The 18,426-nt window shown below is 33.6% G+C and overlaps 3 protein-coding genes across 6 annotated transcripts in view; 1 reads left to right on the forward strand and 2 right to left on the reverse strand.

Annotated features, from left to right (window-relative positions):
- Positions 1-12,417, reverse strand: part of LOC123720195 (serine/threonine-protein kinase SIK2-like) — a 48,972-nt gene extending 36,555 nt beyond the window's left edge. For all 4 annotated transcript variants that reach the window (XM_045676732.1, XM_045676740.1, XM_045676755.1 and 1 more), the window contains exon 1: positions 11,855-12,417. In XM_045676732.1, coding sequence (XP_045532688.1) covers positions 11,855-11,998 — 144 coding nt within the window. In that variant the 5' untranslated portion in view covers positions 11,999-12,417. The remainder of the gene's footprint in view (positions 1-11,854) is intronic.
- A 758-nt stretch (positions 12,418-13,175) lies between these two features.
- Positions 13,176-14,637, forward strand: LOC123716614 (N-alpha-acetyltransferase 30-like). Its single transcript, XM_045672451.1, has 2 exons — positions 13,176-14,192; positions 14,383-14,637. The coding sequence occupies exons 1-2, from the start codon at positions 13,488-13,490 to the stop codon at positions 14,545-14,547; spliced, it is 870 nt and encodes a 289-aa protein (XP_045528407.1). The 5' UTR covers positions 13,176-13,487; the 3' UTR covers positions 14,548-14,637.
- Positions 14,638-15,119: 482 nt separating this feature from the next.
- Positions 15,120-16,989, reverse strand: LOC123716598 (NEDD8-activating enzyme E1 regulatory subunit). The gene has a single exon (XM_045672427.1). The coding sequence runs from the start codon at positions 16,826-16,828 to the stop codon at positions 15,221-15,223; it is 1,608 nt and encodes a 535-aa protein (XP_045528383.1). The 5' UTR covers positions 16,829-16,989; the 3' UTR covers positions 15,120-15,220.
- Positions 16,990-18,426: the final 1,437 nt, after the last annotated feature.

Genomic DNA, 18,426 nt, shown 5'->3' on the forward strand with positions numbered 1-18,426 from the left:
TTCGTCGAATTGATTTATTTTTAAAACAGGCATAAACAATGTTTCATAGACTGTAGACTGGTAAACATAAACATGTATTATGTATTAGAATGTTTTCTAAATAAAAGATTATCACATTCTCAAGAATTAAACTTGCTAAAGCCCCCAATATCGTTTATCAAAATCCATTATAGTATCAAAACAAAGAATCTTGTTCGGACTAAATTCGAATGGACGCTTATTTCTAAGTAAGATTTTGTTTTCTTCTGATTACCGCTTTAAAAAAAACAAACTAAAAATTACATCAAAAAAGTAATAAATCCAGCTAAATCTTTAAACGGAAGAAAACAGTTATTCGGTGATTTGCCTTTAGCTACTGACGTCACGCGGGCGTCACTCGCCAATTGACGCGATTAGAGACGACCTCACGCTCAATAAATGTTTAAATTCAATACTGGAAACTATCTTTAGTTTTTTTTAGTATGAGTAATTTTATGTTCAAATATTATGTTTAAAGAAGAACTTAAATTAAAGAAAAGAAATGTCTGTTCAATCATCCAACCACGAAACACGATTTTAAAACTTGTACTCATATTCATTATATTCTGAGCTCGATGAGTAACAATTGTTGGTATAGGACCTCCGCTATTACAGCCCGATAAGTATTCTAGACTAAATATTTTTAAGCAGATTATAAAGCACGCGTCGAGATAATGTTATTATTCAAAGTCCAGTAAATATTTATGATTACGATCAGACAAAAACTGTTTCAATATTCACTTTCGAACCGCAATCCGATAAAATATGATTCACGTATGTTCATACTGTCTTGTGACGTCTTATACATGAATTAAGACAAAATGCAGTTTTAAAATTTACATAAATCTTTCTCTAATTAAGGGGTTTATAGTAATTCGAATCTGCTTTATTTCCACTGGGTCATGCTTGTAACAGTTTGTTGATATGTCCGGTAGAGGCTCCGACATTGACCTCATTGTCTCGATCTTCGCTTATAATTTAGTTTCCACGTCATAGGAACTAATTGTGTTGCACGGTTTTCCAGTATACCATCTTTTAATAATGCAGAAAGTTATGTTCACTAGAAAGTCGCTTAGGCCAAGAATACATACTACTTTATTTAAAAATAGAAAGGAAACATTGACGTCGTTAATATTTACGATTCTTTTAAGCGCTGTCAAGTAACTCTTACGGATGATAAGACTTGTATAAAGATAACACTGACAGGATTGTAATAAAATATTTAAATATGAAGTTTCGAAAATTATTAGTTCAAAAATTGATATTTATCAATCTTATGAATATTAAATAAGAAATATTACTCATCTTTAACACCTCTTGTTTACGTATTCTAATTAAAATAGTGACGTTTGTTTTTTAAGCGCAGTAGGTCATTAACCTCGTGTCATTCAACTTTTGAGAAGCTAGCAAAGGGTAAACTTAACAGGTGAAAACTTAAAAAGAATTTTAACATTTATCGGGACACACGGACTGTAGTATAAGTACATATTGTACGGATTGTAGTATAAATTTGTCAAACTTTATTTAAATAAAGAATGATGTTTTTATATGCATTTAGTTTGTCACATAATAAAGTACCGATGCTGAGATACTACATTAAAGATTGTAAAACTATACACCACTTGATTCCTTGGCGTAAATCCAACTGTTTCGGTGTTTCTGATATTTTAATAAAACAAATTAAAAATATCATATTGACGCAAATCAAACGATCACCTACATAATATATATACTGTAATAACGTAATAATTTAACACACAACAATAGTAAACTACATTTTAAATATCGGTTTACTTTACTGTTAATTAAATACTGAATAAACAAACCTTTATATAACACACATTTTGCAACACGTTACATTTCATAGCGAACTAGAACTGCGATTCAGCAATGAAATGCTGTCAATATTACAGACATTTCGAATGTTGAAGTTATAAGTTATAAATATACATTATATAAAAGTAATGTATAAATAAATCCAATACGTGAAGCCCTATTTTATATATCTTAGATATTCCTGGTGGTGATATTTTGATAACTCAAAGTTGTCAATAGATTACCACATACAACAGTTACAATTCTGTTATCCATTTCCCTAATTGTTAATAAAATGCTGGAACTATATAGTAGTTCCAGCATCTTCTTCGTTCTGCAGCATTACATGCTCACAGAAGGAGACCATTGCACTCCAGGCCTAGTATAGCTAGTATAATACCAGGTAAAGTGAGGTCCGCCCCTATGACCGATACCAGGTCATGACGCTCCCTTGTCCAGGTGACACACTCAACCACAGTATGCTCCGCCGTGTCATTTGGAGCGCCACAGTGGTGGCACAACGGATGCATCTCCCTTCTAGACACCTTATGCAGATACCGCCCAAAGCATCCATGCCCAGACAGTACCTGCGAAAGTCGAAATGTCACAGCACCCCACCGTCTATCCACCCAGTCTTTCAAGACTGGGCGAATAGCCTCTATTGTTAAAGCACCAGCTCGAGGCGTAGCCGGGTCGTCCAACCACCTTTCGAAAAGAGTTTTCCCCCACGAATGGTTATCGCTAACTATTACCTCAGCTTTCGCGCGGCATAAGGTAGCGAGGAGTTCTACCTCCCGCTCCGAGGGAGGAGTGCCAGCTAACACACAGGCCGCCTCGAACGACACGGTACGGTAACAGCGAGCTGCCCGAACCGCAATCACTCGCTGCGGCCTCCGTAAAAGCACACGATTAGTCAGCCTGCTCAGCGCATCGTCCCAAATAGGGGCCCCGTATAGGGCCATACTGCGAATGATTCCACAGTACAGCCGACGCACACTCTGACATGGACCTCCAAGGTTAGGCAAGAGCTTGCCAAGTGCTCCTGCTGCTCTCACAAGTCTCCCTTCAGGAGATTTAAAATGGGGCTCGAAATTCCAGCGACCATCCAAAACAAGACCAAGATACTTCATGGAGAAGGCCACTGAAATTCTAACACGGCATTATAGTATAGTCCAGCCTTAATTATATCAGTTTATAAGTTTTACGTATGTGCCCATTTCTCTGTATTTATCGCGATAAGCGTCCCCTTTATCGATCGCATACTTAGGTATTTTCTTTCTTGTGCAACAGAGTAAGCGACTGGAAGTCTTGCAAACAATGTTTCATAGATTCTTATTAATTAATGTATCTCATATAATTTCATTCAAGTATGATGTACTTTATTTGAAGTACTTATAAAGCAGTTTGACGACAATTTGACGTACCACGTGAAGTTAAGACTATAGAGAATAGTTCTTTAAATTAATAAACCATTTATTAAATAATAAATACAGTTACCTTTTGGATTATCGTGAATCATGTGCACTTTTTACTTTTTCTTTTTCATGTATCCAGTATTAGTTTATTTTATTTTTTGTTCCTTAGTTTCTTCTTTATGACTATATGTAATAGGTATTTCTGCACTTCTTGCCTACCTTATGTAATTTAATACATTTTTTTTCTTTACTCACAGTCGTTGCCTGGAAGAGATCGCTCGACAGCGATAAGGCCGCCAATTGCCCTTTTCATTTATGTTCAATTTTTATATTGTAATGTAACGAAATGTTAATAAAATTAAAATAAATAATTTTTTTTTTTTTTAATTTTAGCCACTCTACACTTAGCTATACCAATACTACAAAGCGGTTTTTTTTTGGTACGCTGTTATCTTATTAAACTACAGATAACTAAAAAATAACGTATACCAAAATACCACGTAAATACCAATGAATTAACGCAAACCCACCTCACAGTTACTTAAACTAAAATATCTAAGTTTTTTTGTATACGTTTATGTTTTTTGTGTGCTTGCACATTATAAGCGTGTGAAGCCGCAGGAGAAAGTAAAGAATGTACATAAAGAACGTATGACGCAAGTATTGTCATTGACTAGCCGTCCTCATCAAGTGTGATTAAGTTACCACCGATAATTGATATTATAAACTATTTAATCTACCTCGTGACTGTATAAGTGCTCCGGACGACATTGAATCCACTCAATCGCCTACGTGACATAGATCAAATTGACTGTAAATATTCCCGAATAAGAATTTCATTATTCATACAATTATTTACACTTTTTTGCAAATAATTACATAAAAAGGAGGGCAACTGGCCTTATCTCCTTCGACCGATCTCTTCTAGGCAACCGCTGTCAGGAAAATAAAATTAAATAGTCTGAGCGCAAGAAGTGCAAATAAGATATAGAATTACTAAGACATTGATAATGGAACAAAACAAGGCATTATAAACATATGTAAATAATCAAAAGGGATACGACGTGGACGATAGCTAGCTAAGCGGCTCTTTCTGGCAAATTGTGTTTGCGCTGTAATTGACAGATGAGAAATTTTACTGCGGTGCAATAAGATTGATTTTTTGTAATAAATATAGGTATGGCTGAAATCCTTTCCCAATTTGCTATTCTAAAAGAAGAATCGTGATTATTATAGATTTTTAGAGATAATTTAATAATGGTATACATGTGAAAATGAAATGTTATTCGGTACAATACAAAAATACGTTTATTAATTAAGTAAATATATAAATCTATATTATCATAAGCCGTGGTTGTGTACAGATACTGTTGAGTAGGCACAGCTGCGGTTTTACAAATTAGCTCTGTGCGGTGTAATTATTTCTAGAGGTCATTTAAGACTCGGGTCACGTAAATTATTTTTTTAATACTAAGGTACCTCAATCTAAGTAATCTTTTAAGATATTGGTACACTTACATTTACACCTGCATCATCAGAAAACCCTCACGTATATACCATATTACGAATTAAATAATTTTTATTGATTTTTTCTTTTCGTATACATTTTGTATTTATTATGTATTCCAGCATTGGATATATGTTTGGTATAATTGTATTTTGTTGTATACATATGTTAGCTGTATGTGAATTACGAAATTATATTTGAATATCAGGTTAGTATTATTATTTTATACCTGGAAATCATCAACATCAAGTATTCCTATGTATTGAACATCTCAAATCCAAACAATGATTTGCGTCAATGGTTATCATATAATTATGAGATAAACCGCAACATAAAATACCTATTATATTGACGTAGTAGATTGAAATCTCTTTATGACGACAAAGACTTTACCGATTATCTGTTTCTTGACATATATATATATATATAATTATTGATTTATTTGATTTAAATATGGTCTTTAACTGTAGAATATGTGAGTAGATATACAAGTATAAGAGATGCTATAGAATAGATGTAAAAACGTAAAATATCTAAAAAAAATATGTTAATAAGTTTTTTTTAAAGGTAAATAATTTACTAATATAATAATAAAAATGTGCAAGGCATTAATCGTTTTATCTCTACAAATTTTAACCCTTTTTACGGCCTACAAAGAAATTCTAATTAAAGACTACCCAGGACAGTCAAAGGACTACTTTAGTTCGCAGGACATCCAACCCTGGGTCAAACAGCTATCAACAAGTCTAGACTACGATCAATATGGTGTGAGCGAGACGGGACACGTGCGAGAGGGAGGCACGCACCCCCGTAAGCCTCCCTATTTTCCGACTTGAGATTACATAGGTTGCATTTTATGTTTGTATTATCAATCTCGTCACATTTTGAATAAACGTCAAACGATTTACGTCATAGTAAAAGGTTTTTATTGAAAGATTCATATTTCTTTCTTTTCTATAGATTTCAATAACTTTATCTTTAAATTAACCGCTTTTATTCCTGTTTAATCCACCCTAATATTAACTTGGATACTTCATTGATGACCTGTTAAAATTCATGCTAAATATACCAGGAATATTCAAAATATGAAAAGTCATGTAACGAACGTTTCAGTTCGTAGCCTTTGTTGAGAAAAATCGCAATCTGTCAGGTACTCGTAGTAAGGGGGAGGCGTAGTGCACTCCATTCTAATACCCCCACCCCGTAGTACATACTACGCCCTGAATTCAATTTACCAGTTACTGTCAGTTTACATTTTTAATTTGTAAGGACTCGTACAATTTATTTAAAGCGTTCGGACGGATACAAAATTTAAATGTCACGAATATACGGATGTTTAAGGTCGAGCTCGGTTATTGATCTGATATATTAGGTCCTTACATATGAAATTGGCGTTTTGTATCGGACTAACAAAACACAAAGGTAGATTATTTTAAATTCAACATATCCTTTTAATCAAACTATGTACCGTTGCTATCTATGCGGTTTTGCCATCTTATAGGTAGTTCATTGATCCCTTTCGAAAAACCATTCGAACGAGAATCAATAAAATCTTTGAATTCGCCCCATCAATGTTGAAATTTTGACCTTGCAAGAAGTTATCCAAATTTCGAAAAACATTGTTATCTGTTGAAGGAGGTAGGTCCGGGGAGTACGGTGGGCGTCTTAGATATTCCAATTGAAGCTCTTCTAATTTGGTAGCAGTCCGTTGTGCAGTGTGTGGTCTAGCGTTGTCGTGTAGCAGCAGTGGCGTAGTAGCGATTGACCAACCTTGGTTGTTTAGTAGCTAGCTTTTCGATCATGGTTTGCAGTTGCTGACAATAGACATCTGCCGTAATCGTATATTTAAGAATGTTATAGTGACCGACCCCGGCACTAGTCTACCAAACGCTCACAAGTAACTTTTTCGGAGTAAATTTTCGCTTAGGGCTGGACTTGGCTGGTTCGGATGTGTTCATGCCATTGCGATGAGCGCTTCCTATTATTGTATAGGATCCATATTTCATTACAGGTAATGATTCGATTTAAAATCCCTTCATTATGGTTCAGGTTGAGTAATGTAAGGCAGCGCGTGTTTGTCGATTTGCTTCACTTAATTCGTGAGATGGGTGTATCTCAACCTCTCCTTTTAAGCTTTTTCACATTCCCAATTTGTTTCATGTAAATTGATACAGTTTTATCACTAACAACAGCAAGTCAGATGTAGTTTGCGATGGATACGCTTCCACAATAGCCTTCAATTCTTCGTTATCGTTTGGTCTCCGGCCTTCCACGGTGCTTCTTCTGCAGGTCGAAATTTTGCAGAACGAAAATGTTGAAAATAAAAACGCACTGTTTTATTTTACGACACTGCCGCCATTCATATAATTAATCGTTCGAGCCGCGATATAAATAGAGTGACGCCAAGAAAAAAAATTAAAACGGGAAAATGAAATGAATCATAGTTTTCGAAAAAACAAATGCACGAATTGCATGCATGCAAAAATTGAATTTGGAATTCCTAACCAAAGGGGAGATATTTGAGGTCAGTGGCCAGTACGACAAAACGCCAATTTCATATGTCTATAAGTACCTAATGTTATTTGCTTAATAAGAAAAAGAGACAGGCTAGGCGTTCGATTATAAAACCATAGTGCCTTATTATACTGGCGGTTATCGAGCGATTCGAAAGCGACGCGACAGCGTGAACGCCGCGACCACGCTGCGCCATCGCGGCGTTCTCGCGGCGCCATTTTGTACATGCGCCCTCAAAATAATTGACTTAACTTAACTTATTCCAAGATTAGATTAGAGTAGAGAGTAATTACTCTCTACTCGGAAATCTTGGAATTCGCCATTGCATTGACCACAATCACCAGATTAGTGACATTTGCTATCTGGTTAAACCGGTTTAGGGGTTTATGTTTACTATGTTTAACAGCTTGTAAAATTTTAATATTTCTTTCTCGATAAAAATAGGTATGGTTTTTCATATGTGTACTTAAACAAGTGCTTTTCTTCTGGAGACACTGACTTTCTTAGATATGTGTTTTCATGTCGTAAGACATTTTGTATCAAACACGTAATCATAAAATGTAGAACTGGTGATTCGCAGGTAGGACCATTTTTTTGGATTTTTTTAAACTTGTTTGCAGAAAAGCGCATAGTAGTCGCTCCCTCCCAGTCGATTGCTTGATAATGGATCCTCCCATATTCGTCGTACCTGCTTTAGCTTTCGCATCTTGCGTCTTCGAAGTAACAAAGCCAGCAGTAGCGTTTCCTCGTCAGAATCCATTTTGCTACTGAGTGTACAAAACGTGCGCTGCGCAGTCGCGTCGCTTTCAAATCGCTCGCAAATCGCCAGTGTAATAAGGCCCTAAGGTATTTTATTAACGATGAGTTTATTTGATTTTAGCAGTAAAACATTACATTTATTGTCTTTTAATTTATTTTTGTTCTCCTTTTTATAATGTATGATTTGATGTATGATATTGTGTGATAGGGATATGCATGTAAATAAAAGCCATTATTATTATTATTGATTCTCTATAAAAGAAAAATCATCGTAGCGCCACTCGATTTTACCAGACACTTGTCCATGTAAAACATGCTTCAACGAGCGCATGAGATATTTACTGAAATTGCTATTCGTGTTCAAGAAAACAAAAACTTAAATGCAAATTCATTCTTTTGGATACAGTTATCGAGAGATAAGACAAAGCGGTTTACAAAATAAATACGTGACGTCACAAGTACATATGTATCTTGTTGAATAACATTTTCTTGTTTATTTTATTATTAGTATGTGTTTAAAGAAAATAGTATAACAGGTTTACTTATTTAACGAACAGATGGTACATATGTAATCTTGTACATCATAAGTAAGCGCTTTATTTATTAAAATTAAATTAAATTGTGAAATCTACGGGTAGTTATGAAACAAAAATGTTAATGACAATGTATGGAGTAAGATAATAAACAAAACCAAGTAAAATAATTTGTATACGCATTTTTATTTACCCGCTTGTTTTGCGATTAAGCACATGAATCGGTAGCTGTTGAATAGTTATGGAGTAGGCTTTGTTTTCTACGAATAATATTGATACATCTCTTTGACCAAACTGTATTCATTCAGAAATGAAAGTCCAACCACAAATATAGAAGTGGTGACCGCCAAAACGCGCAGATAACAAACTCTGACGCAGAAATCCAAAATAGATAACGCATTTGCGTCAAGCGCACATTTTTTTGCGCGCAATGTAAACTGAACTGGGCGGAAAGATTTCCTGTCAAAGTCAAAAAAAAATCTCGCAAAAACCGGTCGCTTTAAGCATTCCACTAAAAAAGAACCAAGCATGCGGCCGAAAAGGACCTGCAAAGCGGCAATGACCATCTTTGGTCGGTGACAAAATGTTTAGGGTGAGATTTAGAGCGAACTATGATTCCTGTATGTCAATTTTTGACAAATCTGATGTCAAAAATTTCTATTTCAAAGAATAACTCTCAAAGTATATTTTTCAATTTGCGCCCCTAACGTTAATCGATCTCTATATATAGGTCGTTCAGCTACGAGTCCCCCATCTAAGCAAAAAACTAAATACGTTTACAAATGCTTGAGCAAAAGTCACGATTATTATAATATTTATTAGCTCATTTAAATATGTATCGTATATTCTTCTCAAGTCTGATCACGCAAAGTAGACATGGTCACTTTCTGTCTTTGGTATGAATCAACGCGTGAGATCAATTAACACGCATTTCATGCACTCGTGCTAGCCTAACATTCGTCAAAAGATAGAGAAAGGCTACGATTTTCTCTTCTAAGGAAGAGGATTTATGGGACGATTTTCCGGCACTTTTTAGATCTTAATACACCGCCGCTTTAGTTTAGTTTACATTGCGAAATAAAAGTTCATAAAAGCCATAAGATGTCCGAAGACTTTTGTCTTTAGAAAATCCTCATTAATAATCAGGTATTAGTAGGTAAACATAGAACAGCGAGCTACATATTTAAGTCATAAACATAGCACATCCGTGTAGGTTGCTATTTATTTAAGAAGGTTATTTGATTGACAGACGTGTCATTCAATCTGTCGAAGTGATGACACAGTATTGACCATCACCTTGGCGCTAATGGTAAACGGGAAAAAGCCAAAAATCCATGCAACGCACACAAGGCCGCTATATTTCTGGATCGACCTCACACTGAACCGACTTTTACTGATTGATGATTATGTTCTTCGAAATATTTCGCAGATGTTAAGTCAGTACTAACCTATTCGATAGAACGAAAATAGTATGCAGTCTGTTTTGAAACAGATGGGGATACAATGATAAATACGCATTCACCCTTTGTTATGCATTGATCGAATTTTCTTTTCTTAATTCTATATTTTTTTATCTATATTTCATGTAACAAATTATGGAGAATGAGAGAGTATGCCAGCAAGCTGTAACAAATCCTGCTACCCTTGCCATTGTACTCAATAAATACTATTAAAAAATGGAACACTTTATTTGATTACATTTCGTGGCATATCAACAATGCAAACATCTCGTTCAATGTTCAACTGAAGGCCGCAACCAAAACGTTATTTCAGTGCATTGAGCACGCAATCCACTTGTGTCTGCTGCGGCTTTCTAAACAAACGCGTCTCTAATTAAACATAAATCAAAGTTTGAAAGTGTAGTCGTCCATTTAAATATCGTGAGTCATTCACGACAACGCCGGTATTCGGCCAACGACCTACTTCTTGGATAGATGTTCAGTTCAAATGCCTTTTGTCTAATCCGTAATAATTATAACTGTATACAGCCGAATAATATTCAAGAGTACGTAACGTGGATTCCTTCATTAATCCATATCACGATTTTGTATTATATAGCACACGTCGTTAATAAACGTGGAATTATACACAATAATTAAGAAACTTAAAATAGTTAAACCAACAGCCAATTATTTAGTACGATTACTTATTGGTTTATTATCTGATACAACGTGGTTTAATAAAAACATGTTTAACTAATTGGCTTGTTTCATATAGATGTCATTTGAAAAACAAAACTTTTCCATAAAATATACATATTTTTAACGAATTGGTAGGTAGAAGTATTATAAAGTCAAAATTGAACTTTCGTCAATCTAATCGCTACGCAGGTTATTGTCCCATTTAATTAATGGTTGACACTTAATTGGAACGTCGTCGCACGTGATGATTTTTAAAGAACATTTTAATAACAAATTAATTTCTATGCTAACTGAATACGTAATGTCAAATATTATTCGTAGTTCAGTGCAACTATAGAAAGGACTACAGAATATAAGTATATAACGTACCTACGTTATATCCTTCTATGCTCCCTACCTTTTGTATCTATATTTTTATGGTAAAAACACAGACCTCTACCCATAAAGTCAAGTCACGTGGTTGTGAATTCAGAACACACGGGTTTCAGTAATCATTCATCATGATGTATTAACTCCTTTACCAGACGGATTGCGGTAGTAAGCCTAAAAATCGAAGAACACTACTTAACTAAACCATAAAGCTGTTGGCTTAACAACAGAGATAATTATGGCAATTGCGCACTTCTCCATTATTCTTTAAGAATAAAATGTACCAACCAGATAGTATATAATTATGTAGATAAGACCGTCTAGACCGTCAATACAAAGAAACCTAATTTTATGTTTCCATTAAATCGCTTCATATGTTTGATGGCATTGATAATGAAAGAAATTTATTTAGATCTTATTCGGTAAACTCCTGACAGAACGGTCGTGATCGCTATGTAGTAGTAGTATTGGAAGGGGCAAATGTGATGCGCTGGACGACGTAAGCGCCGACATAATTATTTTATATTTTCAGTAATGCTAAGCCTCAATAAAACTTACACCTGCATAATTCTAGGTAAGATAGATACCTCTCATACTAACTCTATAACTCATAATAATACAAGCATTTCTTGCCAGAATACCTACATGTTAAAACAAAATGCATATTAAAGCAGTTGAGTTATACCTAGGTATATTAGGAGTACCTATGGTCAGTTTGGTATTGTAAATTATTACTACTACTACTAAATTGTACTTATTACTCTACATTAAGAGTTTCCTTACCTCAGTCTTCGTTATTCGATGTCGTGCTAATTTAACGACGGCAAAATTACCCTTGCCAATGGTTCTCTCTATGTCATAAAATCCCACCCTGATGGGGGTTTTTGCGGGTCGCTCTCGTTCCGCCATTGTCGATTTTGAAATCATCAAAACTCGTACTTTCACAGTCTCCTATTTAGGAATTTACAATATTAACCGATTAAATTCGTTAATTAACCACGCACAACATACTAGCACTTTATAGCGTTTGATATTTTTTCACCTAGTATTGATGTTTTTTTAACAATCCAACAATTATTTTATATATTAATATGAATTATTAACAAATTCACTCATGTAAGTGTCGTTTGTATAAAATATGTATAATAACGAAGCACTCCTATAAATATTTTTTAAGTTCTTAACATAAATTAAGTCCACCAAATATAACATAGTACAACTGTAGTAAATGTATAAAATTATTTACAAAATTACAGAAATTCACGCAGAGGCGGCGCGCGTATCGTAAGTCACTAAAAACACATAACGCCGCCGCCTCACCGGCTATCTACCCGGTACTGATAATTGAACATGAACGCTCAACGCAGCAACTGGCAAGTAGAACACTTGCCGTTGGAGATACCAGGGTGGCCAGTGAAAAAGTAGAAAATTAGACAAGCTTAAGTTAAAAACGACTAAACATGAAACTTTAATTTTATAAGGACCACGATAAATAAGTATTAATAAGATCCACTATAATTTACATAAAATTTTCTATGTACAAGCCAAAAACAGACTAAAATTATTACATCCAAAACTAAAATTATAATCACACGTAGGACACACAGCCACGAACAAACAATCTCACAACCTTTATTTTTTGTCGAATTCAATTATCGACAGAAACCAAATGTATACGCCATTTTAAAAGAATTTATGCGATAACTTAACAAAGTGATATTATCCTGTGGTAATATACCTGATAATACTAGTTTCATTTAACAATAAAGTGTTTCTTTAATATTATATTTTTTCATTTTATTTTCTTCTATATTTTTTAGCTATGGAACATCATTTACAGACTACGTAGGTTACATAAAATATCATAAATATATATATATATATTTGGATTCAGTTTCGATTATCAAAGATTAATAATCGCATAAATAAGTAATATAAAAAAATCGCACGAGCTTTACAATTCGATGTGTTTTATCTAAATTAATATCTGTTATCGATGTCGTCTAGGAAATTTCCTTCTATGTGTGTGTATATATATATATATATATATATATATATATAGACTTTCATTTATCATCTATGGTCATTGTCAAAAAGTCTATGGCATCTTTTTTGCAATGTGATTGTAGAAGGCTCGTAAATTAACACTTTTATTGGAAATTTTTAATCAATTGAAAGTATTATTTTCGTATGTCTAATTTAGGACGACCAGCTACTTTGTCATTAAATATTGTCATAACTAAGGAAACAAAATTCTATTAATAATTGGAAAGTGCATATTGAGCACCCAAGATGTCGGTAATATTCTTCTATGATTTTGACAAGAAAATATTTCACTAATGGGAAAGGTGATGGGTGGAGGAGCTTACAGTCGTTGAATGTGTAAATAATTATAAATAGTTAGACGAACAAAAACATGAGTCAACGTGCAGATGATCACGTAGGAAACGTGAAAGAAAATTCTAAATGTACAAGCGTGAAAAACAAATCAATCAATTCCAAAGATCCTTCAGAAACACCTGACGGAAACAGTATAGACAATAGCGAAGAGAAGTTGAACGAAATGATATCACAGTCACTTCATATAAAGCATCACAATAACCTAACAAATGGCACTAGTGAACATTCGAAAATTAATAATGAACCTATTAATGATTCGTCAGAACAACAATCTCCATGTGAAGATACTTTTGTAAATAGTGTACATTGTAGTGACTTAACTCAACACACAGAGAATACTAAGAATGGTTCATCTGAATCAAATGAGAAAAGGACTCTTGATAGTGTCGAGAAAGATGAAAATCATTTTCAAGATATGGAAAATGATGGAAAGATATTCATTGTATCATATGAATCTGAGTTACAAATGCCTGAAATCATGAGACTAATACAGAAGGATTTATCTGAACCTTATTCAATCTACACATATAGATATTTTATACATAATTGGCCTAAGCTTTGCTTTTTGGCAATTCATGATAAAAATTGCATTGGTGCCATTGTATGTAAGTTAGACATGCATCGCAATGTTGTTAAAAGAGGCTACATTGCTATGTTGGCAGTTGATAAGAAATATAGAAAAAGAGGGATTGGATCAAAGTTGGTTCAAAAAGCAATACAGGTGAGCAAATATCTAAAATAAGTTTATTAAATTATCAAGCTTAATACTATTTGATCATCATTATCTAGTATAGATTTAGCTGTTTCATCTTAATAACTAGTATTTAAATCTTTTACATGGTATCTATTCCATATATAATATGAATAAAATGAATATATTACATGTCTAAGATTTTATTTACTCATTCCAGGTCATGATTGATGACAATGCTGATGAAGTTGTATTAGAAACAGAAATAACAAATAAACCTGCACTGAAACTGTATGAAAATTTGGGCTTTGTTAGAGACAAACGCTTATTTAGATATTATCTTAATGGAGTAGATGCATTGAGATTGAAACTATGGCTCAGGTGAAAATTGCAGTTGTCCTTTGGGATATCTTAAATGTTGTGTTGTATTAACACCAACAGTTTCAGGTGTATATTATATTATGCATAATATAAACACTGTACTGTTATTTATATACCTTACCAATGCATCCGCAACCTGGATTTTAGCCAAAAAAAATTTTTGAGTCATGTGATTTGTTTTTTATATAATTATCGTTAAACTTTGTTGACAAAGTAGCCGTATTTCTTACTGCAAATCTTAAATAAATGAAATTTGATCTGTAATGACTTTCATAAATGTCATATTAATGGTGAGCAAATAATTTACCTTGGTAATTAAGGTAAGGTTGTTCTACTAACAATTGATTTTTATCATGGCTTGATTTACTGCTGTATATATGAAAAAGAATCTTATTAGAATAATAATTATAAAATTGAAGACTATTTACAAATAATTTCATTTCATAATTAAAAAGTTTATATATGTTCATTTTAATATGTATCTTACAATCCTAGTTTCATTTTTCTAAATTATGGCTGGTAAGTAAAATTGCCTTATAAGAAAATACACTCTTCAAGAACAACAATGTACATTTATTTAAAGATAACCACTACCCCTAAGTTATATTAATTAAAAATAAAATTGCTATGTTATTAGTGATTTATTCAGAACCAAAAATATATAATGAGTAAAACTGTTAAAATGTAAAAGTTGCAGAATTAGTGGATGCTCCATCATAGACAAAGGTATTATTAACAGGATTATATTGATTAGTAACTAGTTTTATAGCTTCATGAGCCACACAACCACCAAGAAAAGCAGACACACTATGGATTTCTGCACCTCCATAACGACACATTTCATGAATATGATCATCTTTAGGGAATGGGGAACAAGAAACATCAGTCAATATTTTAGAGACACAATTTTTTAGTTTTGCTATATCACTTTCTGGCTCCCATTCTCCTGGTGCACGACAATGTTCAGATCTAAACATGTCAGCTGCTCTTAATAGAATGTAATGCACCATCATTACATCAGGTTCTTCTAAATGTCTAGCTATGTAAGATGCTACCGGGCCACCAGGTTGATATTCTAAAGCTATATTAGATCCTTTAATTAAATGTAAATCATGAGCATGCCTACAAAATAGCTTGACTTCAGTGTCACTCATAGTGTCACATTGTAGCTGTGATACTATTTGTTGTACTTTTCTATAAACTATCTCTGCATCTGCTGCAGCCTGACACCGATAAATATTTTGCAGTTTTACATAATGTTCTGTGGAAGCTGTCATATCTGGTAATACACCTGTGACAGGTAACTTCCCTTTTCCTTCAGCTTCTACAAACCCTCTCAGGGCAGAACACATAATCCAAAATGCAGAACTATCCTTAGTCAAGTTAATAGCTGCACTGCTATAAATAAGATCCTGAATTTTAACAGGTAGAAATGTAGGAAGCAATGCTGTATTTACTGCCCTTTTTGCTTCTTCAAAGTTTTCCTCCGTTATTGGCACTCCATTTTCATCAATCCTAATATATTGCTGGATTATTTCTTTGATTTCATTTTTTTCTTTTCTGCTCATCGGCCATCTATCAGGATTTGTGATTTGCCATTGCTGTACTGCTTTGTATAGTATGACAATCCATGGGATATGGCCATGATCTTTTAGGTCAAGAGTACTGATATTAATGCTATCGAAATATTGGGATAAAATAGGGAATGGAACATCTAAACGGAGATCAACTCGTTCATTATCAGGATGGGTCTCAATAATTGCATGCTCTTTAAACTGTATTCTAAATGAACCTAAAAACCCAACTGATCTACACAATATAAAAGGAATGTTTAAATCCCATAAGTGCTGTGATAAATCTTTAATTAACTTCTCATTTAATGATGTTGCAATGACTGTATTAAAAGATTTAAAAAAATCAGGGTTATCTTTTAGAATTTGATCTGGAGGTTCCTGTACAGAGTGACCCTGAACGGCGTCATTAAGCTCTAATAACAATCGTAAAGTTTCAGAGCCTCTGTTTAAACCTTTACTAGAGGTTTCAAGAAAGAAATTACACCCAAAGTCCTCGTCGCTGGTTATGTTTTCATCCACGATGGTTATGGCGCCAACTCCAGGAAGAACTATCGATTTTAGAATCTCCGTTCCCAGAGCTGTTGCGTTAATTAGGCAGATATGACCATTTTCAAGCGCTGATTGTCCATGATCACCCCAAAGTCGAAGTTGCCGGTCGTATTGTTTGGATTTTTCATTTTGTTCAGGAGATTTCGGTGAAGGGGAAGCCATTTATACTTATAAGTGTTACAAATTATGTGTAGCTGTTTTATCAAATAAAAATTTTGGTCTTTATTTGATTTGTAGTTATTATTTTATTTTCTTTTTGATCACCTCTGAGTGTAGATATCCAATTCAAATTAGATTGATCAATTCGGAAACGTCAAACATCAGTGATTCCTAACTAAAACATGACAAAAACTTTTGTCATCTGTCTCAAATGTCATTTTTAATGTCTATATCCTGAGCGGAGGAAAGGAAGCTTAGACAAGATGCCTAACAGTAGTGTGTTACAGCTCGTGTCGACAGTCGGTAGCCTAGGCCTAAAAGTTGTGAGTCGGGATGACACCACATGACAGTGCTACGAAAAGACACACATTAACGCTCACGTTTTTCGGTAGTCAACGGCCAATTAATGTTTCGGCAGTGTAGGAAGACGGCGTTTATCCGCCATGTTTTAGCGTGATCTCAAAAGCTGTTGTTTGCAATAATTCATAAAAGCTATGGTCATCTTTAATGGCTACCGTTTTAAAAGAGCTATCTATATATATATATATATATATATAGCTATGGTCATCTTTAATGGCTACCGTTTTAAAAAGAGCCATCTATATGTATATATATATAGCTATAAAGGTAGGTAATATACAGAGAAGTCTTGTCAGTTGCCATATACAATATTTATATTTGACATTGATGGTTCATAGCAAAAACCATAAATTTGATTCTTTTTTTTCTACAGTACAATTGCATTTGGCAAGAGAATGAGAAGAATTTATTAAATATATATTCTCTAAATCTGTGGTCATAGATCAGCATATGTAGCGGGGAAAAACATTAAAAATAGTGCGAATTGATAAATGATGTTAGGAGAAGATTTATTAGCAGCTGATTAAGGAATTAAAAAAACATAAAGCTTTGGGTTTGGTGTTGTGCTTGAACATTTTTAATGTCCATTTTGAACATTTTGAGTTGTCACTATTATGTATACTTACGCAAAAATCAAATTTTAGTACAATAAGTCATTTATATATCTTGATTGTTTAAAACATATTTTTACTTTTAAAAGTGACAATTGTAAAACACCGAGAAAAGTACTCAATGAAATGACAAAGGGATTAATAAAGATTATAAAATAGAAACCTAGTCTGGTATGAAATTATAACCCTTAATTAATTTTTGATTTGATATCGGTGCTCTATTATCTTAGATATAAATTTAAGTTTCATACTAAATTTAAGTTAATATTTATATCAATTAACTTTTGTTTACATCAGTGATTTGATACTATACAATATGTAAACCTGTTAAACTAAGGAATGAATAAAAATTGTATGTCATGTATTTGATAGTTTTTGAAGTGAAACTTCTTTAGGCGCATGAGGGTTAAAGTACATACTAAACCAATTTTCATACAAAACATAAGCCTTGTTCACATCGTTAAAATTTGTTATGTTGTTGTTTATTCTCTACCATGAAAGGTCGATCATTTATATAAAAATAAAGAGGAAAGGGCCAAGAATTGAGCCCTGTGGTACCCCTATATCTACTGCCGACCCAGAGTACCTCTTATCTCATTCACTTCAACCCTCTGAGTTCTACCGCGTAAA

This window comes from Pieris brassicae, chromosome 1 (genome assembly GCF_905147105.1).
Source record: "Pieris brassicae chromosome 1, ilPieBrab1.1, whole genome shotgun sequence".
Classification (NCBI taxonomy): domain Eukaryota; kingdom Metazoa; phylum Arthropoda; class Insecta; order Lepidoptera; family Pieridae; genus Pieris; species Pieris brassicae.

Coding starts and splice junctions, on each gene's coding strand:
- LOC123716614 (XM_045672451.1), top strand. CDS start 13,488: ATGAGTCAACGTGCAGATGATCACGTAGGAAACGTGAAAGAAAATTCT. Junction 14,193..14,382: donor TGGTTCAAAAAGCAATACAG/GTGAGCAAATAT, acceptor TACTCATTCCAG/GTCATGATTGATGACAATGC.
- LOC123716598 (XM_045672427.1), bottom strand. CDS start 16,828: ATGGCTTCCCCTTCACCGAAATCTCCTGAACAAAATGAAAAATCCAAA.